We start from the raw sequence: 24,044 nt of genomic DNA, 5'->3' as shown, positions 1-24,044 counted from the left end.
CAATATTTCCTTACTGCTAACTTGGAAGAGGTTGAAAATTTAGGTTTGTACTTTTAATTATAATCACTATTCATCACCATATAACAGTTACCGGAGGTCAAAGAAACTGATGTATTTTGATCATAGAAACATTTTTTTTTCTCTTACTAACAAAAAAGTTCTTTATTGTAAAAAAGTCTGCTGTGCTTTCTGAACTTTGTCGAGCCACTGCTGCTTTATTAGAGGAAGTAGTGGCTGGAACTATGATGAGGGGAAGTGAAACATTGCTGCAAAGCCTAACGATTATGACATTAAGTGGAGATTTAGTTTTGCATCTGATCTATCTGAGGGCAACATGGAATAGAGCTCAGGCTGCTAACCTCAATGAGATTTAGTTCAATAGGGGTTGCAGTCTGCTTCAAGGGATTGTCCACCACTTTTTTATTGATGGCCTATCCTCAGGATAGGGGTGGATCTGCGGTACTTTGCTGTGTTCAGGCAGCATCTCAGAACTTCCGAAAAAGAGCTTGTAATATGTGCTCTTTGCCTAAGGGTCCATTTACACAGACTAACCGGTGGCACGATATATCTGCCCATCAGAAAACTTTTTTTTACAGATTGGCGGCCGCTTAACTACCTTTTTATGCAGGCAGACCAAATGAAACAATGCGCACTAAGCAATCTATACTAGATCGCTCAGTGCGCACAGGCTACCATAGTTCTAGGTAGTGAGAGTACATCGTATGGTTTATGGTATAATTTTATAGCTTGGGTCATTTCGGACTCAGCAATATCAAACACATCTCCGATAGAGCCTTCTCCTGTGACTTCTACTTCTGTCACTAGGTGCTGACGTATTCACTCTGCGGGCAGCGCTGGGGATAGAGGAGATGTCAGAAACAGAATCTCTGGATGGCAGGCTCTGTCCAGCCACTAAGGTTAGAGTGGCTGGGACCTGTAGAGCCATCCAGTCGGGAAGTATGGGTGTCAGTGCTTCCAGCTGAAGTTATCAGCTCCCTACTCCAGCCAGTTGGAGAGCACCACACCCTACTAAAGCTTCCAGCTTACTGCTGGAAGCTGCCATATATACAGGTGCATCTCACAAAATTATAATATCATCAAAAAGTTAATTTATTTCAGTTCTTCAATGCAAAAAGTGAAACTCCTATATTATATAGAGTCATTACAAACAACGTGATCTATTTCAAGTGTTTATTTCTGTTAATGTTGATGATTATGGCTTACAGCCAATGATCATCAGCCTATATATGACAGACCTTCTGTAGGTAGCAATCCACAGGGTCCTGTTGCAAAACTAGATCCCTGTACAGGGGTTAAAGGGTATCGGAATTTCTCTGGAATCTGCCAAAGTAGCTTGTGCCAAGTCTGTCCGAGGTGGCCTCAGACAGGCGTTACAAATATACATTTTTTGTTTACTTTCATTTTTTTCCATAGCAGAGTGTTTTTAGCAGTAAAATATTTTTCCGTTATTTTTTTCACAGCTTTTTTTTTGCACATTTTTTCTATTTATTTATTTTTTACTTAGTCTTTGTATGGGACTTTTAGGTTTTACTTGTGTGATACCTAATCTAATATTCTGCAATACTTCTGTACTTCAGGATATTAGATATGCCAGTTTTACACTGACACTTTGCCTGTTAGAGCCTGCTTTTTGCAGGGCCTTACAGGCCACTTTAGCAGGCTGACCCAAGGGCCATTACTTGACCTTACTTTGTCATGGAAACTACCAGCACCCTGGGATCACAGAGTGCTGATAGGCTTAAAGAGGGAGCCCCTTTTTTTAAATAACTATTTAGATACCTCTGTCTAAGGAGCTAAACTGCTAATGATTGTGGCCGTTGCAGCAAGGTGTCAGCTGTGACAACCACTGATGATGGTTCCGACTGCTTGTAAACGCCATCATCGTGTTGTAATGTACATGTATAATGATTTACAGGAAGTCACCTACCGCTGTGCAGTACATGTATGGCAGATGTCAGGAAAGGGTTAAAAAAAATCCTCCTTTCCATATTTACCTACCACCATTGATCCAGCACTACAGGAAAGAGATGCCTCCACTTGGACACACTGTGCTCCATCATGACGTCATTTAGGTACCCCACATGCTGACGATGACTGCCTCATGGGCCTCATGCGGCTCTTGGGCTACGTATTTGAGACCCCTGCTTTACACAGTATTGATATAGAATGTGATTATGGGTATTAAAGAAGAATTTCAAAAAATGCTGTTGGCTCCCTGAATGTGTTCTGTTGTGGTGTTGGGGCCTATTTTACCCATTATTATCTTGAGTAAAATGTAGTCCTTAGTAAGTTGTTCTAAACAAGAAAAAGAAAAAGTAAAATACATCTGTCATTAGGTAATTTTTAAGCTGCTCTATTATTATTTATGTGATTCTGGGCTATTATAGCATTTAACTATAATTTCGAGTTTTTCTTCAGAAATCATATGTTTTTAAAAGTCACATTGAAAATGAAAGGATATGAAACAGGATTCTGCTTCAGTTTTTTCAGCCACTTCTGCAAAAATTAAAAAAGTAAAAAAAAAAAATTAATTGGCACTTAAACACTTTAAATGGATGTTTCTGAGTAGTCAAACACTTAGAAAAAAAAAAAAACCTTTCATATCCAAGAAAGGGGTTATCCGGGACCTTTTTTTTCATTGGGGTAAGAATTGACAAGCAACTACCTGCTTGTTTGGCCCGGCGCCAGCTCAGAGCAATCATAGACCACTATTGTCAGCAATTCTGCTGCTACAAAGCAGCTCTTTATCTTCTGGGCTACTCTGTAAATGGGGCTTTATTGCAGACATCATGCTGATTGGCAGCCGGCTCCCCGCAGTTGTGCAGTGAGGAGCTGGCGGTTAATCAGCATGACAACACTGCATAGGCTGCTTAGTAAGGTGCATTTACACTGAAAGATTATCATAAATGAGCATTCCTAGGAACGCTTGTTTCTCAGTAGTCTCACGGTGTAAACAGCCTGCTGAACAAAATGCTTCTTCACCGGGTGAAATGTTCTTTTTTTGTGCTGCAGAAAAGATAATTGTTCTCGATAGCACATCCTGTAAACAGGACTTGCGCTGTCAAGAACAATGGTAGCCTATGTATACTTCGATATCTATTACACATTGGTCAATGTGCATCATCAAGCAGCCTGCCCATCTAAACAGGCTATTAAACGACCGCCGATTGGTAAAGGTTTACCTTTTGTCGGACATTTAATTCCACAAATCGACTACTGTAAACCTACCTTTACTGATTATACAATATCATTATAGAAAATCTCCAATTTAAGCATAGATTTAAAACATGACATTCTGTTGTCTACGGCTGCCACTAGAGGAAGCTCTGGAGCCTACTTTCTGATGTTAGTCTTATGCTCACTGTATGGTATACGGTTTTTCTTTACCATTTTGTGATGGCTCATCAAATAACAAATTTCTCGTTTTCTTTAAAAAGGAGAGTTTGTAATCTCATCGGTTGAGGGGGATTTGAGAGTAAGAAAAGACTATGAATTGGACAGAGAGAACATTGCTTCCTACAACATTACTATTATGGCAAGAGACAGAGGCAATCCTCCTTTCAGTGCTACGGTAAAGTAATCCAACTTAATATGGATTTCCATGTTGCAATTTTTTTATAAAATTTTGTTATCACTATTTTTATTACTAGACTTATAAATAATTTTTATATCAAGTGTTTACTCTGAGCAACCATCAAGCGTTCATCATGCCACAATGATGATGATGTGCCCAATAAGACTACAGGGAGCTAAGGAGATTGGCAGCCCTCCCGTCCAGCTGCCAGAGATTACTGACCTGGCCGATGGACCGAAGTCCTTCAAATCGATATTCCCATCTCTAGTATGGACTTCTCCAGTGCCAATTCTAGCTTTTTTTGCTGACTGAAATAAAAATTTAAATCCCCCCTCTCTGCCATCTTTAAATATATATATATATATATGATTGTCATTATTTTACTCAAATTTAATATCACTTTGGGTTGTATGCAATATGCCTGCAATTAATAAGCCACATACATAAATATATATCAATAGTGAACAAACTCCATGAATTAAATACTTTAAGATGGCACGTAGACTTTGAACACCTGGGCGGTTTTGCATATTACTATGCAATCATAAATAATGGAAAAACAAATGGGTTAATTCTGCGCTCCCGTAGAAGAAAGGATGAGGAATACCAATCCTAATATAAGTGATTTATTCGTCAAAACGTTTCGAATTATACAACTTCTTCATCAGGACAACCACGATGAACCAACCATGATTGTACTGATGAAGAAGTTGTAAATTTCGAAACGCGTTGACGAATAAACCACTTATACTTGGATTGGTATCCCTCATCCTTTCTTCGGTGGCAGCCAACATTGTTACCCAGATAGGACCCTATTTTGCACTTTTGTCTCCCTCCAGTCTTTCCTCTTTGTACTACTCTGCAATGACATTCACATTTTTTTTTCCTAAAACTACACAGACGAAAAAATCCTAAGATTTGCCTGGTCATGAACAGGGAAAAATGACCGAGTCAATAATAGCATATATAAACAGCATACAGTTATGGCCGAAAGTATTTGCACCCTTGAAATTATTCCAGAAAATGAATTACGGTATTTCTCCCAAATTATTGCAATTACACGATTTGTTATACGCATGTTTATTTCCTTTGTGTGAACAACACAAAAAACACAAAAAACAGAAAAATGGCAAATTGGACATAATTTTATACAAAACCTCAAAAATGGGCAGGACAAAATTTTTGGCACTCTCTACTTAATATTTGGTTGCACATCCTTTGGAATAAATAACTTCACCAAATGTTGATTTGCTTTAGATTTTTACTTTTGTTCATTCACATTACGTTTTATTAATTGATAAAAATAAACTTTTAACACCTCTGTTTTTTAATTGATTCTTTATTTACAGCATTTTTTCCACACCTGCCTAAATCTTTTGTATGGTATTGTATATATAGAGATATAGCTCTTTCTCTCTCTCTCTCTCTATATATATACCGTATTTTGCGGATAATAAGACTCACTTTTTTGGGGCGAGAAAAAAGGGAGTGCGTCTTATAATGCGAACTTACGGTTTTATCTGGGGGGGGTGGCGGATAGGGGTTGGCGGCTGCAGCGGTAGCGGGGCGATGCTGCGGGCCCCAGCGGTGACATGCTGTGGGCCCCGGTGGTGAGATGGATGCAGGCTTCTGCAGGATGGCCCCACATCATGTCACCACCACCGTCAGTCCCGCAGCATGTCACCACTGGCTTCTGGAGGACTGGGCCGCAGCATCTCACCGCCACCACCGGGGCCCGCAGCATCGCCCAACTCCTGCCTCCGCTGCCAATCTCAGGTATGTGTGACCCCTGCTCCACCACCATTGTCCCCCAGGATTATAAGGCGCACCATTTTATTTGAAAAAAACATTTTTTCCTATTTTGCACCCCAAAATTTGGGGTGCGTCTTGTAATCCGCAAAACACGGTATATATATATATATATATATATATATATATATATATATTTATTTATATACTGTATATATATATACAGTGCCTTGTGAAAGTATTTGGCCCCCTTGAACTTTTCTACCTTTTACTACATTTCTGGCTTCAAACATAAAGATATAAAATTCTAATTTTTGTGGGGAAGAATCAACAACAAGTGGGACACAATCGTGAAGTGGAACAAAATTTATTGGATATTTTAAGCTTTTTAAAAAAATTAAAAACTCAAGAGTGGGGCATGCAATATTATTCGGCCCCTTTACTTTCAGTGCAGCAAACTCACTCCAGAAGTTCAGTGAGGATCTCTGAATGATCCAATGTTGTCCTAAATGATTGGTAATGATAAATAGAATCCACCTGTGTGTAATCAAGTCTCCGTATAAATGCACCTGCTCTGTGATAGTCTCAGGGTTCTGTTTCAAGTGCAGAGAGCATATACACATATATAAATATATATATATATATATATATATATATATATATCTATCTACGTGTGTATGTGTATATATATATATATAGAGAGAGAGATTTATCTTTCTCTCTCTCTCTCTCTCTCTCATATAATAATATAGTAAGTATAACCAGTACTGTGCAAAAGTTTTAAGCAGGTGTGAAAAATTGTGAAAAGTGTGAATGCTTTCAAAAATAGGAATGTTAATAGTATATATATCTCAAAATTGAAATTGTAACACCAAGAAGGAAAAGGAACTGCAGAACATAACGCAAGGGCGTATGTTGTTTGTGGTACTGTGAGTAGCCTGGATGGACTAAACATGCTGCAATGGCCTGCAATGTCTCTGGCTGGGTCTCCTCCCTGTCTGTGATTCCCCAGCATCTCTGCTGCCCCTTGTCTTTGAATAACAGGTCACTGAATCACTGCTGAGAGTTCAAACAGAGGTGGCCGGTCATTCGCAGACAGGAAGACTCAGCTCTTGTGCACCGAAGTCTAATTAGCAGAAAACTTCAAATGGTTAAATAGGCGAATAACAAAGCAGATTTCTCCACCAAAGGTTTTAATTTGATCTGTATTACAGTGTCATTTCAGCCATGTCTTTACTTTATGTTACAATAACGTCACTGATAGTATGTCAAGGCGTTTAATTGTGTATATTTATGCACATGTAGAAAACGGCAAGGTGGCGGTGCGCTGCCCATTTGAGGTATAAGGTGCAATATTCAGCAAATAATGTTACCATTTGTCTGTTCCAAACAAATAGAAATAATTAGCAAAATGGGCTGATGCATTAGTGATGCAAACAGGAGCAGAGTGACATCGTTAATAATTATGGAGTCCATTTTTGTTCCACTTTGTGTCAGTTTATGGAACAGAAGAAAAATGCATCATGCACAACTTTTCTTTCTTATGAAAGCTGACAAAATAAAACCCAGATGGACCTCATAATAATCAATTTTAAAAATGTCTATTTTTCATAGGTCAAATATTATAGCCTTGCTTTTTTCTTTAATAGATTCCTAAGGGTGGCCAGCCATTTGAAAATTCCTTGGCAGAAAAAAAAAGGAATTTTTTATTCCAGTTGATGTTGAAAAGAAATACATGTATCTTAGGTTCACAGACTCAGTGTGACTCCCGTCAGCCATGCATTTTTTTTATCTATCCGGTAACTGATAGATATGGTTTCTGGGATAACCGCTTGATGGTGGTTGTTATTGTTATGGTTTTGTTTTAACGGATGCATTCATACATATATTGAAACTAATATTCTCATGTCTTTTCTTTTTATGCAGACTGTGGTTGAAATACGTGTATTAGATATCAATGACAATGATCCTGTTCTCCTCAACCTTCCACTAAATATAACAATCAGTGAGAACACAGTGGTATCAACACCAATCACTAGAATTCTTGCTAGTGATGCTGACACTGGGCGAAATGCAATTCTAACTTTCAATATAACTGCAGGGAATGGAGAGAATGCATTTTTCATCAATGAGAATGTAAGTCTGCATTTCACAATGTAATAACATGATATATGGTTTAAAAGAAGTAAATTAATACAAAAGTGGAATAATTATACTACAGAGGTTGTTCACAAGTTTCAAAAACTGGCTCTAGGCTTGGGATTGTTATAAACTAACAAACTGTTCCTTATCCATTGCATCCCTTACATACCAGCATTGTCTACCTGGTAGTCCCCACTGGAGCCGCACATGATGACTTCTGTACTCTTGCCATCTAACTGCAGCTACCCATTACTGCCTCAGTGGTCTATGCTGATTTGCATCAAAGGTCACGTGATAGTGATGCACCCCCAGGGCGGTGGGGTACTCGGCAGCCGGGCCTCTGTGTATGCCGGTAGGGGAGTATCACGGTGGCTGGCCCGGTCCGTGACCCAGGGCGATCAGTGCAAAAAGGGGGGTACTTTTATACGGGGTTTTTGGGATTGTTCGTGACGCCACCTGTGGATTGCGGCTAGAGGGAGCCGCCGCTGCGGAGCAGTCCTCTGGAACTGGTGTTACGGCAGCTGCGGTGGTGTGGCTCTCCACAGGTAGAGCAAGCTCCAGAGCAGTGTAGGAAAATGGTGGTTGCGCTGGGCGTTGTAGTGCAGAGAGGGAATGATGGCGCAGATTAAAGAATGGATGGAGGCAGTGCGGTGCAGTCATCCGAGTTTTTACTCACAGTTCTTATGACAGTTCCACTGGTGCACTGTACAGGTGTCAGCCTCCCACGTCACGCTGCGTTCACCAGGCAGGGGTTCAGCACTTCCTCAGGTAGATTGGGAGCACCTGACAGAACCCCACTTTCTAGTGTTCCTAGCTACACCGTCTTCACGCTGGGTCTTTCTCCCTCCTGCCCTGCGCTTCCCCACTCTGAATCCTGCTCGGGTGCTCTGAAGTCCCTCCTGAGTTCACAGACCTGCTTGACCCTCAGGGGATTAGAATGAGGCTTTGGCAACTGACTATAGAAGCCAGAAACCTCCGGTTTTCCCAGCCGGGAAGTAGAGTAACACGGCTGGACCAGGGGCCGGTTCCCTTCTTGCGGCCTTCTGACAGATGCGGGGCGTACAGGTGCCTTCCTGCACTCGCCGTACTCCCTAGGATCCCTTCAACAAAACAGAGCCTACTCCCTGCTCCCCTCCTGGGCCTCTGACACTAGGCCCTACTTGTGGAGCAGAGCTCCTACTGAGACTCTGCTCTTCTGAACTGTCCTCTCACTACTCCACTCATCTTATCTGCCACCCTAAGATGGCTTCCCTATTTTATACTCCTACCAAAGTGCTCCCCTTAACTGCTTCCTCCACCCACACCCACTACTGGTTCCACCTACCTTTGGTTTCCCCCCACTCCAGCCAGGGACAGGGCTCAGCTGGAAAACACTTTGCATCTTGCCCTTCCAGCTGGCCTGGAGCAGTGTAGTGTTGGATGCAGGTGTTGGGGTTCCGGGCAGCACTCCCTTCTTACCTGAGAGAAGGAGACACCACACCTCTGGGTGAGGTGCAGTACCTCTGTGGCGACTGAACCCTCAGGGGCTCCTCAATAGATGGACAGAATGTCCTATGTCCTCACTTCCGGCTCTGGTTGGAACAAGGTATGTGATGCAATGGGTGAGAAGAATCTCTTAGTTCATTATTTCATAAAAAGTCCTTACCCTAGGGCAGATTTTCTAAACTTGTGGAAAACCCCTTTAAGGCTATGTGCCCACGATGCAGATATGCTCTGGATTTTTCCTGAGCGTTTCTGCATCTCCCTGGCAGAAAAAATGCATGCGGATTGTACATGCATTTTTCCTGCCAGGGACATGCGGATGTGAAGCGTTCTTCACATGCATTTCCGCATGCGGGTTGACCAACGCTTTCCAAGTGATTTTAGCATCACTTGGAAAGTGCTTGACAACTTGGTCACACTATATAAATCCATGCAGACGGCATGGATTTCTATATGTAGTGTGACCGTAAAAGAATAGTTAAAAATAAAAAATAAATCTATACTTACCTTCCGATGGCCCCCAGAGTCTTGCTTCGCTCCGTCACATGACTATGACGTCAGCGCAGTTCCTTCAGTCCATCGCGATCTGCCGGCATGGAAGGATGAGCGCAGCGGGGGCCATCAGAAGGTAAGTATAATATTTATTTTTTATTTTATTCTTTTTTTCACAGGTTCTATGGTACCCGGGTCCGGAGGAGAGTCTCCTCTCCTCCACACCCGGGTACCATCCACACATTGAAACATGTGGAATGCACATCTACATATACAGTGATGCGTAATCCATGCGTTTCAATGCAAGTCAATGGCGGCGAAAACGCAGCACTTCCGCAAAATAATTGGCAGTGCTGCTTTTTTTTCCGCAATGATAATCCGCAGCGGAAATTTCCGCAGCATGTGCACAGCACATGCGGATTATCATTGGGGAACATGGCAGGCCTTCTACCATGCGTTTTTTTAAGCGTTTCTGCAGCGTTTTTGCCGCTGCGGAAACACTTAAACACATCGTGGGCACACAGCCTAGCATCAATATTCAAAGTGACTCAGAGTAATGTGGCTTAATACAAGTGTCCAAATCAAACAATAAGCAATATTGGGAATTAAAATGAAATATAGGTTATTGTAGGGACATTGCCTAATTTTTTTGCCTCATTAAGATCCAAATAATCTGAAAAATGTAAGGAATGTAATCTGTACATTTTCATTTAAATGTTCTTGTTTCTCTCAGACTGGAATAGTTTATGTAAATCGACCTCTTGACCGAGAGAAAGTTTCGGAATATAGACTAACTGTGACTGTAAAAGATAATCCAGAAAATATACGTAACTCAAGAAGGGTAAGTGAAGTTCTTTAGAAATTGAAGACTAATATGGCTATGCTTAGCTTGACATTTTATGTAAAATGGTAAAAAGGACCTATAACCATGTTGTCACGATTCAACCACTTATTGTGTCTTTGACGCAGTGAGTGACAGTTCAGCTGTCCAATCTGGGGCTGGGATGTACTGAGCTGTCTGTGTTGTGAGTGACAGTCCAGCCATCCAATCAGAGGCGGGGCATGCTGAGTTTCATCCAGGTGTCTCCGGTCCTGTGTTATTACCTGGTTATTAAGCTGGCTGGCTGTATCTGATTTATGCAAGTTGCAGCTTAGCTCAAGCGGTGTGTGTTTGCTCTGTGTTCTGAGTTCTTATATTCTGATCTTTGTTGCACGACCTTGGATTTGCCTTTGACCATCTGTTTGCCTAGCCCATTTGTCTTGATATGCTACCTTCGCGGAATTCTGACCTCAGGCCGTGACCTGTCTACTCCTCTGTCTTTCCCCTTAGTATACCATGAGCTCTCTTGGTATCTGGCCCAGGACCTCTTGACTACCCTGCCTCATGACTTGTGACTAGCACCACAGTACAACTGGCTGCAATCAAATAAAGACAGCCAGCTAAATAGCCAGGTAATAACCCAGGACGGGAGACACCTGGAGGAAACCCAGCAAGCATCGGCTCTGATTGGACAGCTGGACTGTCACTCATAGCACTGACAGCTCAGCATAGAGTGACTAAAGACTTGTAGCTTAAGACCAGACAACTCCTTTAATATTTATGAATAAATGGATAACTGTTACCAATCGGGGGTTTATCCTGACACTATCTGACACTAGCTTTGAAGTTCCTGAAAACCACTTTAATTTGGACTTGTCTGTTCCCACAAGAATTAAAACTGACAGCATATTTGAATCTCTTGCGTTCCTTTGACTGCTGAAACCCCATCTTATGAGATTATGCTCTGCACACACACATAGTCTACACTGAAGAGATTTGGAGCCAAGCAACAGGCAGTGGGGGAGACTCAGACACCACTCAGGTGAATCTGAAGCTCCTGCCTTACATATGTCTGAAGCTTCTGCTTTCTTTGGCACCATACAAATCTCCTTAATAATCTTTATTTTTTTTCATTTATATAGCGCTAACATATTCCGCAGCGCTTTACATACATTATCGTCGCTGTCCCCATTGGGGCTCACAATCTAGATTCCCTATCAGTATGTCTTTGGAGTGTGGGAGGAAACCGGAGTACCCGGAGGAAACCCACGCAAACACGGGGAGAACATACAAACTCCTTGCAGATGTTGTCCTTGGTGGGATTTGAACCCAGGACCCCAGAGCTGCAAGGCTGCAGTGCTAACCACTGCGCCACCATGCCACTCCTTTGTTTCTTCTGCTGCTGTATGGTTGCTGGTGACTCAGCTCATCACTCCACTAAGTGCAGGCTGCTCCCTAAACAGAATCGGATCTCATATGGGGGTGCAAACTGCTCTAACACATTAAATAAGAGAAGGTGATCCAGCTCACCCACGTTGAAGTAGCCAGCGAATCCCCAGCTTGGATGAAAAACCTCTCCTACTCTGTGGTAGCAAAAGGAAATGGTAGGAATATCCAGCCATTTTTTTGGATAAAAAATTTCACATTTTTTAAGGAGAATTGAATAAAAACAGACCATTCCCAAAGCTATAGAAAAAGATATTTGTGAGAGCTTTTCCTACATGTTTCAGACTGAATCTAAGTCCTTATTCAAAAAAACGGTTGGATATCCCTACCTTGCCCAGGTTTATGCCCCTTGTACACTCTTGTCATTTTATTTATTAATAAGCATGAAAGGCATAGAAAGTAGTAATGTAAAAGAATAATAGAAAGAGTTCTCCCTAGTTGGTAAAAGTAAAAAAAAAATAATTTCTTTTGTACAGGATTTTGACCTGTTGATTGTGACCATATCAGATGAAAATGATAATCGACCAGTGTTTTCTCAAGGATCATATCAAGCCGAAATTATGGAGAATTCACCCGCAGGTAGTATAGAACAGTTTGCCAGTGAACAACACATTACACACAGCTGTCTACCTAAAGTGTAATTTATTGTATGATAGACTATTTTCTTGTGATGTATTCATACTGTTGCTTTATGTCAATTGTTAGATTTTTCCTGCTTATTTTAGTAACAATATATACTTTACTCGTAATTTTGATTTCAGTCAAATCGATTTGCAGGACCCCATCCACTGGTCACGTCACTAATCTGTGGTCACTTTCACGGGAACCTTAAGAATCACTTCTTTAGTTATGGCATCCGCGACTCTTCTTTTGATTAGCTGGTGCATCACCCTATAATGATGAAAGCCATGGAGGGCCACCATGTAATAAGCAATTCTTAGGGCTCCCATTCAGCGACCACAGATAACTGATGTGGCTGATGGACCAGGTCCTGAGAATCGATTCGCACGAGCTCTGCTTATTATGTTGTATCAGCAAAATGAAATAACATTACATGCTTCAGTTTAGCAGGTCAGCAGAATGTACACCAGGACAAACCTGAAACTGTAATACTCCCACACATGGATCTTGCACCACTATGTTCTGGAATTGTTCCAATGATAAGATTACATTTTGTGGCATATGTTAAATTCTATATAAAATACTATACATATATAAACGTTAAGTTTTGCTTCCTGTCCTTTTCACACAATCTATGGATTCAGATATTACTCTGTTCAGTTAGAGATGCAAGAAGAAAATAAGGAGATCTAAGAAGATACAGCGATCCTGAAGAGATGAACGGGACAATACTTGATATTAAATCCTAAATTTTCAACTTACAAAGGGACTAACATTATTTCTCCTACAGGATTTTGAGACTATGAGGGTTGATTCAGTCTGCTAGGGCTTCAACAGCCTGAGTCATCGCTACAACATGTCACTGGGTCACATCATGTAATTGTCATTCATAATTAATGTTTGTCACAAGTCATGTGAGATGTGACCTGTTGGGAATGTTGGTTGGATTGTGATGTCTTAATCTGCAGGATCTTAGTAGGAAATCCATTTTCAAGATGCTGATTCTTATATTTTATCTAGGAACACCAATCAGTGTCCTCAATGGACCTATTTTAGCTTTAGATAATGACATAGGATCTAATGCTGTCGTGTCATATCGACTTCTGGGGCTTCAAATGGATTTATTTACCATGAACAACAGCACAGGTAACAGGCTCATTTGTCACTTACTAATTAACCATAGAACGCATGACCATAAAAATCTACTTTTTCACATACCTGGCGCCTTTAAACATGGAATAACTCAAACAAAAATGACAAACAACTATATACCTGAGGAATACCTAGAGTTTCAAAATTCTAACTAAAGTAATCTTGCAGAAAATAGAAAACAATTAACAGGGCGGGCCTGCGAGGCCCCAGGTATGCGTTCTAGGGTTAAACAAATTTGTGTTAACAAATTTTTTTTATTGAATATTTGTCTTAAATGATCCAATTTAAAAAAAAACCTTTAACTGTACAAGGGAATTTTGAGTTAAAGGGGTTTTCTAATGAAAGACAATAATCACCCATCCACTAGATAAAGAAAAAAATGAAGAGCTCCCCTTCCTTGCTGGTAATGGAGCCAGCTGAAAGGATTTTTTACCGGTGGGTGCTGTGTTCAGCTGGTGTGCACAACACTATGGGAGAGGAAAAGGAATTCAACACATCCGTCCAGTAGTGTATAAAAAATGTTCATATTTATTTTTAATCCATTAAAACATGAACGCCCATGGTAGCATTAAAAAAACTGCCGCGTAGTACTATGTATTAAGGATGAGTTTGCCAGTGTTATGATCTGCTACAAGCACTAAGGAAAGACAGGAGATCTGTCCCTATAATAGAACTAAACTGGATTCCTACGATGTAACGGGGAACCTGATCCTGCGATCAGACCCGCTAAAGTCCTCGGCTAGTCTGTACGAAGACCTATAGATGCAAGGGAGGGATCCCTAAAAGAACTAGGGACTGGGATAAAGTTGGACACCTCCTAGCAGAAATTGTAGCAGTAAAGACAAACACACAACATAGAACATAGAGGTCAGAAGACCTAGCAAAACTAACAGAGAAAGATAACAGAGTACCAAGCTAGCTCAAGAGTAGAAAATACAATGTAGTCCAGCAAGGCCAGGAGGGCGGAGCCGGATTAAATAGGCAAAAATGGTCATGTGACCAGCAAACTAGAAAAAACCTAACAGGAGAGTTCTAACAGTACCCCCTCTTCTAAGAGGATCCTCCGGATCCCCTAGGACCGGGCTTATCAGGAAACCTCCTGTGAAACGCTCTGACAAGTCTGGAAGCAGAAACATCATCCGCCCTCACCCATGAGTTATCCTCGGGTCCGAAACCCTTCCAAGCGACGAGATACTGCAAACTCCCTCTATACCGTCTAGAATTTAGGATGCTGGAAATTTCATATTCCCCGTCCTCCACCACCGGAGGAACAGTGGCAGAGGCGTCACCAACCGACACATCAGCTTTTTTCAACAGAGAAACATGAAACACCGGATTAATCTTCCAGGAGGTAGGAACCTCCAACCCAACAGCAGATTGGTTAACTATCTGAAGCACCTTAAAGGGCCCTACAAACTTGGGACCCAATTTTTTCGAAGGAATCCTCAATCGCAGATTCTTAGAGGACACCCAAACCATGTCACCAATAGCAAACGAAACCTCTTGCCGTTTCCTATCAAAGTACCTCTTAGATTTTTTGTTAGTCTCCTGAAGATTATCACGCACATCCGTCCAAACTCTCTCCAAATCACCGGAAAAACTCTCCTCCTCAGGCACTGCCGATACCAATTTGGAGAATGACCCAAAAGACGGATGTCTCCCAGAACAACAAAAAAAAGCCGAACACCCAGCAGAAGAGGATGTATGGTTGTTAAGAGCAAATTCAGCAAGTGGCAGAAACTCAGACCACCCCTCTTGATTGTCTGCCACAAAGCAATGCAAGAACTGCTCAACATCCTGGTTTTTTCTTTCTGTCTGGCCATTAGACTCAGGATGATATCCAGATGAAAACGACAAATGAACTCCCAACCTGTCACAAAAGGCATGCCAAAAACAAGCCACGAACTGAGGTCCCCTATCAGAAACAATGTCAGTAGGAACGCCATGTAGTCTGACAATTTCCTTGACAAAGGCCTTAGCGAGTGTCTTAGCGCAAGGCAGTTTGATGAAGGGAACCAAGTGACACATCTTGCTAAAACGGTCCACGACCACCCAGATGACCGTGAAACCTTCAGAGGGGGTAAGGTCAGTAATAAAGTCCATAGCCAGATGTGTCCAAGGTGCACTAGGAACCTCCAGTGGGCAAAGCAACCCCGCAGCAGGAGCATGCGAAGACTTAGATCTAGCACACACAGTACATTGATGCACCCACTTAATGACTTCCTTCTGCCATCCAGGCCACCAAAAAGTGCGACCCACAAGTCTTTTGGTCTCAGAAATTCCTGGATGACCTGCCAACCGAGACTCATGACACTCAATAAACAAATCTCTCCTAAAGGTCCTAGGCACAAACAACCTCCCATGGGGAGTGTTAGATGGGGCATTCTCCTGAGCTTTAAGAATCACATCCTCCAAAACAAGTCCAAAGCAGCAATCACAACACCTTCTTGTAAAATGCTCTCCTCCTCCTCCTCAGCACTGATCATGGGAGAAAAGCTGCGAGACAAAGCATCCGCTTTAACATTCTTGGTACCCGGGATGTAAGTAACGGAAAAATTAAACCGCGAGAAAAAAAGTGCCCACCTAGCCTGACGGGCATTCAAGCGCTTGGCAGCATCAAGATAGATCAGATTTTTATGATCAGTGAAAACCTGAATGGGAAATTCAGCACCTTCTAAGAGATGACGCCAGTGTTCAAATGCGAGTTTAATAGCCAGCAATTCCCGATTGCCAATATCGTAATTAAGTTCAGTCTCAGAAATTTTTTTTGAAAAAAAGGCACAGGGATGTACTCCATCCTTGCTTTCCTGAGACAACACCGCACCAACCCCCACAGAAGAAGCATCAACCTCAACCAAAAACGGCTTAGTCACATCAGGCTGCATAAGGATGGGAGCAGAGGTGAACCTCTCCTTTAGAAACACAAAAGCTTCAATGGCCTCAGAAGTCCACTGAACCGCATTAGCACCTTTCCTAGTGAGATCGGTCAGCGGTTTGACAATAATAGAAATTTTTTTTATGAATTTTCTGTAATAATTGGCGAAACCCAAAAACCTCTGTATCGATTTCAAACCAATAGGCCTAGGCCACTCCTGCACAGCTTGAACTTTAACCGGGTCCATCTCAAAACCTTCACTGGAGATAATGTAACCCAAAAAACTAATTCTCTGTACAGCGAACTCACATTTCTCTAGCTTAGCAAAAAGCGAATTGTCCATTAACAACTGTAAAACCTCACGTACGCTCCGCCAATGAGACTCCAGATCAGGCGAATAAATCAGAATGTCATCCAAATACACAACCACATTTTTGCCGATCAAAGGTCTAAGGATGTCATTAATAAGATTCTGAAAAAATGCTGGAGCATTGGTGAGACCAAAAGGCATAACCAGATTCTCAAAATGACCCACAGGAGTGTTAAAAGCAGTCTTCCATTCATCACCCTCCTTCATGCGCAACAAATTGTATGCCCCCCGGAGATCAATTTTAGAGAACCACTTGGCCCCCACTACCTGGTTAAACAAATCAGGAATCAATGGCAGTGGGTAAGGATTGCGTACAGTAATTTTATTAATCTCACGAAAGTCCAGACAAGGACGTAAACCGCCATCTTTTTTTTTAACAAAAAAAAATCCAACAGCCACAGGAGACTTGGAAGGCCTAATGTGACCGGCGGCCAAGCTTGTCTGTATGTATTCCTCCAAAGCCTTTCTCTCAGGAATAGTAAGATTAAATAAACGACTTTTAGGAAGAGTCGCTCCAGGGACAAATTCAATGGTACAATCATAGTCTCTATGGGGAGGCAAAATTTGTGACTCCTCCTCAGAAAAAACTCTCCAAAAATCCTGAATAGGTACAGGTAATTCCCCTTTTTCCACCGCAGCAATACGTCCGTTACAACACTTGTCATAACATTTAGGGCTCCAGGACTTAATTTCATTGGTAGACCAATCCAGTACAGGATTATGCAATTTTAACCAGGGCAACCCCAATATTACTGGAGAAGGCAAATTATTCAATACTACCAAATCCAAATTCTCTTGATGAACACCATTAATAGTGAAGGGAAACTCACAGACCTTGTGAGTAACAGTCTTCAAGGGAGAGCCATCAACAGAAACCACAGCAATAGGGGATGACAAAGGTTTAGGTTTTAATGTAAGTTTTTCCAAGAATCCCCCATCAATCACATTCAGAGTAGAACCACAATCCACAAATACCCGAAATTCAATTAATTCTTCCTGAGCAGCGGTAGTAGCAGATAGAAATACTCCCTTAGTATTTAAACAGGCTATACGTGCATAACTGACCTTTTTTTTTTCTTTGTTCATACGAAGCACACAGTTCTTAATAAAATGACCAGAATTTCTGCAATAGAGGCACAAACCTTCAGAAAGCCTGCGGTCTTTTTCCTGAGAGCGGGGTGTCATCGCCCCAATCTCCATCGGCTCTCCTTTGTCAGCACAGACCCTCTCAAGACTCAGAGCTGACATAGCAGAGGATTTGCTCTCATTAACCCTTGCACGCAGTCTCCTGTCCACCTGTATAGCTAATTGCATAGCCTCCTGCAAGTTTCCAGGTGTGGGATAAGCAATCAGCAAATCTTTAACCCTTTCACCTAGCCCCGCAAGAAACAAACTTTTCAAAGCTGAATCGTTCCACCCCACCTGGGCAGACCACCGACGGAAGTGAGAACAATATTTTTCCACTTTACCTGATCCCTGCCTCATACGTCTCAATTCAGACTCAGCAGATAAGACACGATCAGGATCATCGTACAACAAACCCAAAGCAGAAAAAAAACTATCCACTGATCTAAAGCACGGATCACTAGGTTGGAGAGAAAAAGCCCATCCCTGAGGATCCTTGCGCAAAAGTGATATTGTGAACCCTATGCGCTGTGATTCATCACCAGAGGATCCGGGTCTTAAACGAAAATACAATAAACAAGCATTTTTAAAAGAAAAAAAATCTTGTTGTTCATCAAAAAATAGATCAGGCAAACGTACCTTTGGCTCCACTAAATGTGCTCCAGAACAGCTACTCACGTGTTGTTGGAGCTCGGCCACCTCCAGAGAGAGTCCCTGCAAGCGTTGAGCCAAATCTTGAACCGAGACCATGATGGAAACTGGAGGTCTTTCCTTAGAGAAATTTTTTGGGCTGGACTTACTGTTATGATCTGCTACAAGCACTAAGGAAAGACAGGAGATCTGTCCCTACAATAGAGCTAAACTGGATCACTACGATGTAACGGGGAACCTGATCCTGCGATCAGACCCGCTAAAGTCCTCGGCTAGTCTGTACGAAGACCTATAGATGCAAGGGAGGGATCCCTACAAGAACTAGGGACTGGGATAAAGTTGGACACCTCCTAGCAGAAATTGTAGCAGTAAAGACAAACACACAACATAGAACATAGAGGTCAGAAGACCTAGCAAAACTAACAGAGAAAGGTAACAGAGTACCAAGCTAGCTCAAGAGTAGAAAATACAATGTAGTCCAGCAAAGCCAGGAGGGCGGAGCCGGATTAAATAGGCAAAAATGGTCATGTGACCAGCAAACTAGAAAAAACCTAACAGGAGAGTTCTAACAGCCAGTAATGCAACGTTTTTTGAATGCTACCATGTACGTTCGTGTTTTACTGGATTAAAAATAAAGATTAATATTTTTTTATACCTTACCAGTTGGATGTGTTGAATCCCTTTTCTTCTCCATCCACTGGATAGATAATAAATGTCTGACTGCTGAGGTCCCCAGGAACTAGAACCACCTCCGAACATGAGAATGAGGTCCCTAATCTCCTAATTCTCTCTCCTCGCTGCTATCAGGATTGATTTAAAGGAGTTTTCCCACAAACAAAGTTAATTTTAATCAACATTTTAATCAATAGATCTTTGAATAACAATAATTTCCACACTTGGATGTGTTTAAAAAAATGTTCCTGTGCTGAGATAATCTTATAAATGTGTCCCTGCTGTGTACTGCGTAATCTCTGTGTCTGACCGAGCTGGAACATGGTCTGATCACCCCCCCCACAAACACCTTAGGAGCTGTGGTATGAACAGACCATGTTCCTGCATTGTAAGACAAAGCCATTACACAGTACATAGCAGGGGCACATTTATAAGATTATCTCAGCACAGGAAAAAAAAACTTAACACATCCAAATGTGAAACTTATTTTCATTCCAAGATCTATTAATTAAAATGTGCTTTTTTCGTGGGAAAACCCAGGTCTGCCACCAGGAATTTCAGGGCCCCATACTGGCAAAAGTTTTGGGCCCCCTTGAGATTCCGCCCAGGCTCCGTCTCCATCCCTTGAACCTTTTACAGTCCCACCGCCCACTCTAGGAAAAACTCCACTTCTGCACCACGTCCTCACCAATCACACATTATCAGTTCCCAGTGAACACCAGATCACACACATAGCCATCAGCTTTTGTTTTGGCTAAAAGATTTTTACCACAATAAGGTAGACTCTTCTGGTCAGGCCCTACTCTACTCTAACCTTAAAATATCCAATACTCTTTTTAGGTATATTTTTATTATATACATTTTTTAAAATGACCAATAATACCACAATCAAGGGACAAATACCACCACACCATGACCACACCACATACTACCACCACATATTGACCAAATAATACTACATACCAGGAACAAATATCGTCACACCATGACCAGACCACATATTACCACCACATAGTGACTGAATAATACCACATACAAGGGACAAAAACCACCACACCATGACCAGAACACATATTACCACCACACTGTCACTGAATAATAGCACATACAAGGGAAAAATACCGCCACACCATGACTGGACCACATATTACCACCACATAGTGACCGAATACTACAATACTGATCATTAATAAATAAAACACAATATTACCATAAGTGCGATTATACACGGGAGCTCTGCACATGGTATACAGGGTATAATGTAAGTGTACAGGTAATATAGTGATCACCAGTCACATTATACACAGGAGCTCTGTATATAGTGTCAGTGTACAGGTAATACAGTGATCACCAGTGACATTATACACAGGAGCCATGTACAAAGTATATAGTGTATAGTGTCAGTGTACAGATAACACACTGATGTCTCTAGGTGAAGTCATTCATCTTTGATTTTCTCCTTCATCCAGCACAGACCGCCATCACTTCTTCCAGCCAGGACTCGTCTCTGCATAAAATAACACACAGTTATCTAGAGCACATTCCCCAACTTCTACATTACACAGCTGAATACAGACATGCACCCACCATTAATATATAATTAGTTATTATGCAACCCAACATTCCAAATATAAATTGTAATCCACCCCGGTGCCCCCACTAACTGTAAATACCCACTTTCCCCACCTAATAAATATATAAATTAATTAGAACATGTATTCTTTCCTCCAATTTATTACCAGTCACACTACTGCATCCTCAACGCCCCCTACTCTGTACCACCTGCTCCCCCAATTCATTGTCATGTCCATGCTCTCCCCACCCCCAGCCTCTATTCATAATCATTTACTTCCCCACTCCCAATTCATCACTTGCTCTCCCCCCACTCTCAATTCATCATTTGCTCTCCCCACCCCCATTCACCATTTGCTCTCCCCACCCCCAGTTCATTATTTGCTCTCCCCACCCCCCACTCCCAGTTCATCATTTGCTGTAATCACCCCACACTCCCAATTCACCGTTTTCTCTCCCTACCCCCACTCTCAATTCACCATTTGCTCTCCCCACCCCCCCACTCCCAATTCACGATTTGCTCTCCCCACCCCCCCACTCCCAATTCATGATTTGCTCTTCCCACCCTCCACTCCCAATTCACCATTTGCTCTTCCAAATCTCCACTCCCAATTCTCCATGTGCTCTTCCCCCCACTCCCAATTCTCCATGTGCTCATCCACCCCCACTGCCACTCCCAATCTTCCATTTGCTCTTCCAGACCTTCACTCCCAATTCCCCAATGTTCTCTTCCCACCCCCATGTGCTCATCCTCTCACTCCCAATTCTCCATGTGCTCATCCCCCCACTCCCAATTCTCCATGTGCTCACCCCCCCACTCCCAATGCATCATGCACTCTCCCCCAAGACCATTTAATTAATTCTATTTAAAAAAATAAAGTTTTCATACTTACCTCTCATACGATACCTGCAGCTGTACTGGCATCCTGGCGCTCTCTGCAGGCGCGTACACAATGAGTCATCGCATACACGCCTTCACCAGCGCGTCACTGAAGGGGAGGAGGGACTCCCTTGGAGCTGCTGCACGGCCGTTCAGTCTTGAGGGCTGTAAGCGCTCCTAGGGTCCCTGCGCCAAGGAGAGGTATGCCGCCGGGTTCTCCTGACTTCTGGTCAGGTGACAGCGCGTACACGATGTCACCTGACCAGAAGTCAGGAGAAGTATGAGGGAGCTGCTGGAGCTCGAATAAGGCATCTAGCACCGAGGTGTGCGCCGCCGAAGGCTTGGCACCTTGTCACAGCATGGGGCCCTGTGAGCAGAAGCACAAGAGGGGGGGCCCCGACTGGGCCCAGACCCCCCCTCTGTACTGCTGCTCACGGGGCCCCATACAGCAGTAAGGACAGTAATGCCCTGATGGCGGCCCTGGGAAAACCCCTTTAAGCTGAATGGTAAGGCATGACAACTGCATTCATGTCTGTGAACCTGACATTTATCCATCAGTCCCATAAGCACTCAATGGAGTAGCTGTTTTCATGTATGATCATCATACTCCATTCAAATCCAATTGAAATGAGGAGGAAATGTGACCAGGACCCCATTCTTGTTCTTTAATTTACAGATTACTCTGTAAAAATACCCCATTCCCCCAATAGTGCACTAGGTAGCCTTTTGCTCTGTTTGCCTTATTTTCTTATCCACTTTTAAAGTCATGGATTGTTTGTCCAGTAAAAAATGGATAGTTTGCAAAAACAATCATCGAAAAATAAGATTAAAACAGTAAAAAAGAACTGTATATTTTTAACATTTTCAGCAAATTTCACCAGCTTTTCTCCCATCAAAATAAAATGTGTTGGATCATTTAGATGGGATGTTAGAAAACAAGGATTGTTAATGATAAGTATGAATTGTACTGCTAATTAAATATTAATATACAATTTCTGTGTAACTCTAGTGAATAAATATACTGTTTGGGGATTAATTTACTTGTAGGTATTGTTGCTGTGAGGTCGGGAAGAATTATTGACAGAGAAGCATACTCTGTCCCCATCCTAAATCTTACTCTGGTGGCAGAAGATATTGGCAGATTGAACAGCACAGCCGCTCTCATTTTATCAATATTAGATGCCAATGACAACAGGCCTGTTTTTAGTACACAAACTGTTAATGTACGTCTACGGGAAAATAGTCCTCCAGGTGAGTGGCTTAATGTAATAATTCTATAACAGTTTCTTCAACTAAAGCACAAAAAAAATGATATCATAGATGTCTACTGATTTTAATTGCCCTAAGCCCTAAGTTTTGGGGCCTTATACACAGAGAGACTGGTAAGATGTGTGTTGATTTTTAACGTCCAATGCTTTTGTTCTAAACTCAAAATTAAAAACTTGGACATAGTTGTGGGCCAACATTGATATTTATTAAAAAAAATGCCTACAGCTGATGTTTTTCCTTATCATCAAATGTAATGATGAACCTTTTCATATGGAAACAAACTTAAACATTTTAATTAATAGATCTAAGAATAAAATAAACACATAATCACAAATGGGGAATACTGGAATAATATAATATGTTAAGTAAGAGCAGTAAAAGCATACGGCACAATGGCCTAATTTAAATATATAATAAAAAAAGATAAAAACCCTGAATAATACAGATAAAGTTTGATGCCAACAAAAGTGTCTGCCAAAAATAGTAAAATACCCCCACAGTGAATTGCTCCACAGTACCCTCCACACACATGGTATGATGACCCTACTGTACCCCACCTCAATGCACCCGACAAAGTATGGTGACCCCATCATAGTATGATTCCCAAACTGTGATCCCCACACAGTATAATGGACCCCACATGGTCCTCCATACAGTATAATAGGTGCTACATTGCCTTCTATATAGTATAATGGCCCCACATAGTCCTCCATACAGCATAATGGGCCCTACATTGCCTTTCATACAGTATAATGGGCCCCACATAGTCCTCCATACAGTATAATGGGCCCTACCTAGTCCTCCATACAGAATAATGGCCCTACATAGTCCTCCATACAATATAATGGGTTCTTCATTGCCTTCCATACAGTATAATGGTCCCACATAGTCTTCCATACAGTATAATGGCTCTGCATTGGCTTTCACACAATATAATGGCCCCACATAGCCCTACACACAGAATAATGGCCTCACATAGTTCTCCATACAGTATAATGGGTGCTGCATTGCCTTCCATACAGTATAATGGCCTCACATAGTCCTCCATACAGCATAATGGGCCCTACATTGCCTTTCATACAGTATAATGGGCCCCACATAGTCCTCCATACAGTATAATGGGCCCTACCT

General features: G+C 41.9%; 1 protein-coding gene across 2 annotated transcripts in view; it reads left to right on the top strand.

The window, feature by feature from the left end:
* CDH23 (cadherin related 23) overlaps positions 1-24,044 on the top strand; it is a 1,802,240-nt gene that overhangs the window by 1,637,608 nt on the left and 140,588 nt on the right. The window contains exons 40-45 of one of the 2 annotated variants that reach the window (XM_073685852.1): positions 3,459-3,592; positions 7,271-7,480; positions 10,194-10,301; positions 12,203-12,305; positions 13,368-13,493; positions 22,692-22,895. In XM_073685852.1, the coding sequence (XP_073541953.1) occupies positions 3,459-3,592; positions 7,271-7,480; positions 10,194-10,301; positions 12,203-12,305; positions 13,368-13,493; positions 22,692-22,895 (885 nt within the window). The remainder of the gene's footprint in view (positions 1-3,458; positions 3,593-7,270; positions 7,481-10,193; positions 10,302-12,202; positions 12,306-13,367; positions 13,494-22,691; positions 22,896-24,044) is intronic. The other variant, XM_073685853.1, reaches the window with a different exon arrangement.

This window comes from Phyllobates terribilis, unplaced genomic scaffold, assembly GCF_046119375.1.
Source record: "Phyllobates terribilis strain yellow unplaced genomic scaffold, ASM4611937v1 Scaffold_5__5_contigs__length_657084704, whole genome shotgun sequence".
Classification (NCBI taxonomy): Eukaryota; Metazoa; Chordata; class Amphibia; order Anura; family Dendrobatidae; genus Phyllobates; species Phyllobates terribilis.
This window is presented reverse-complemented; position numbering and strand designations above follow the sequence as displayed.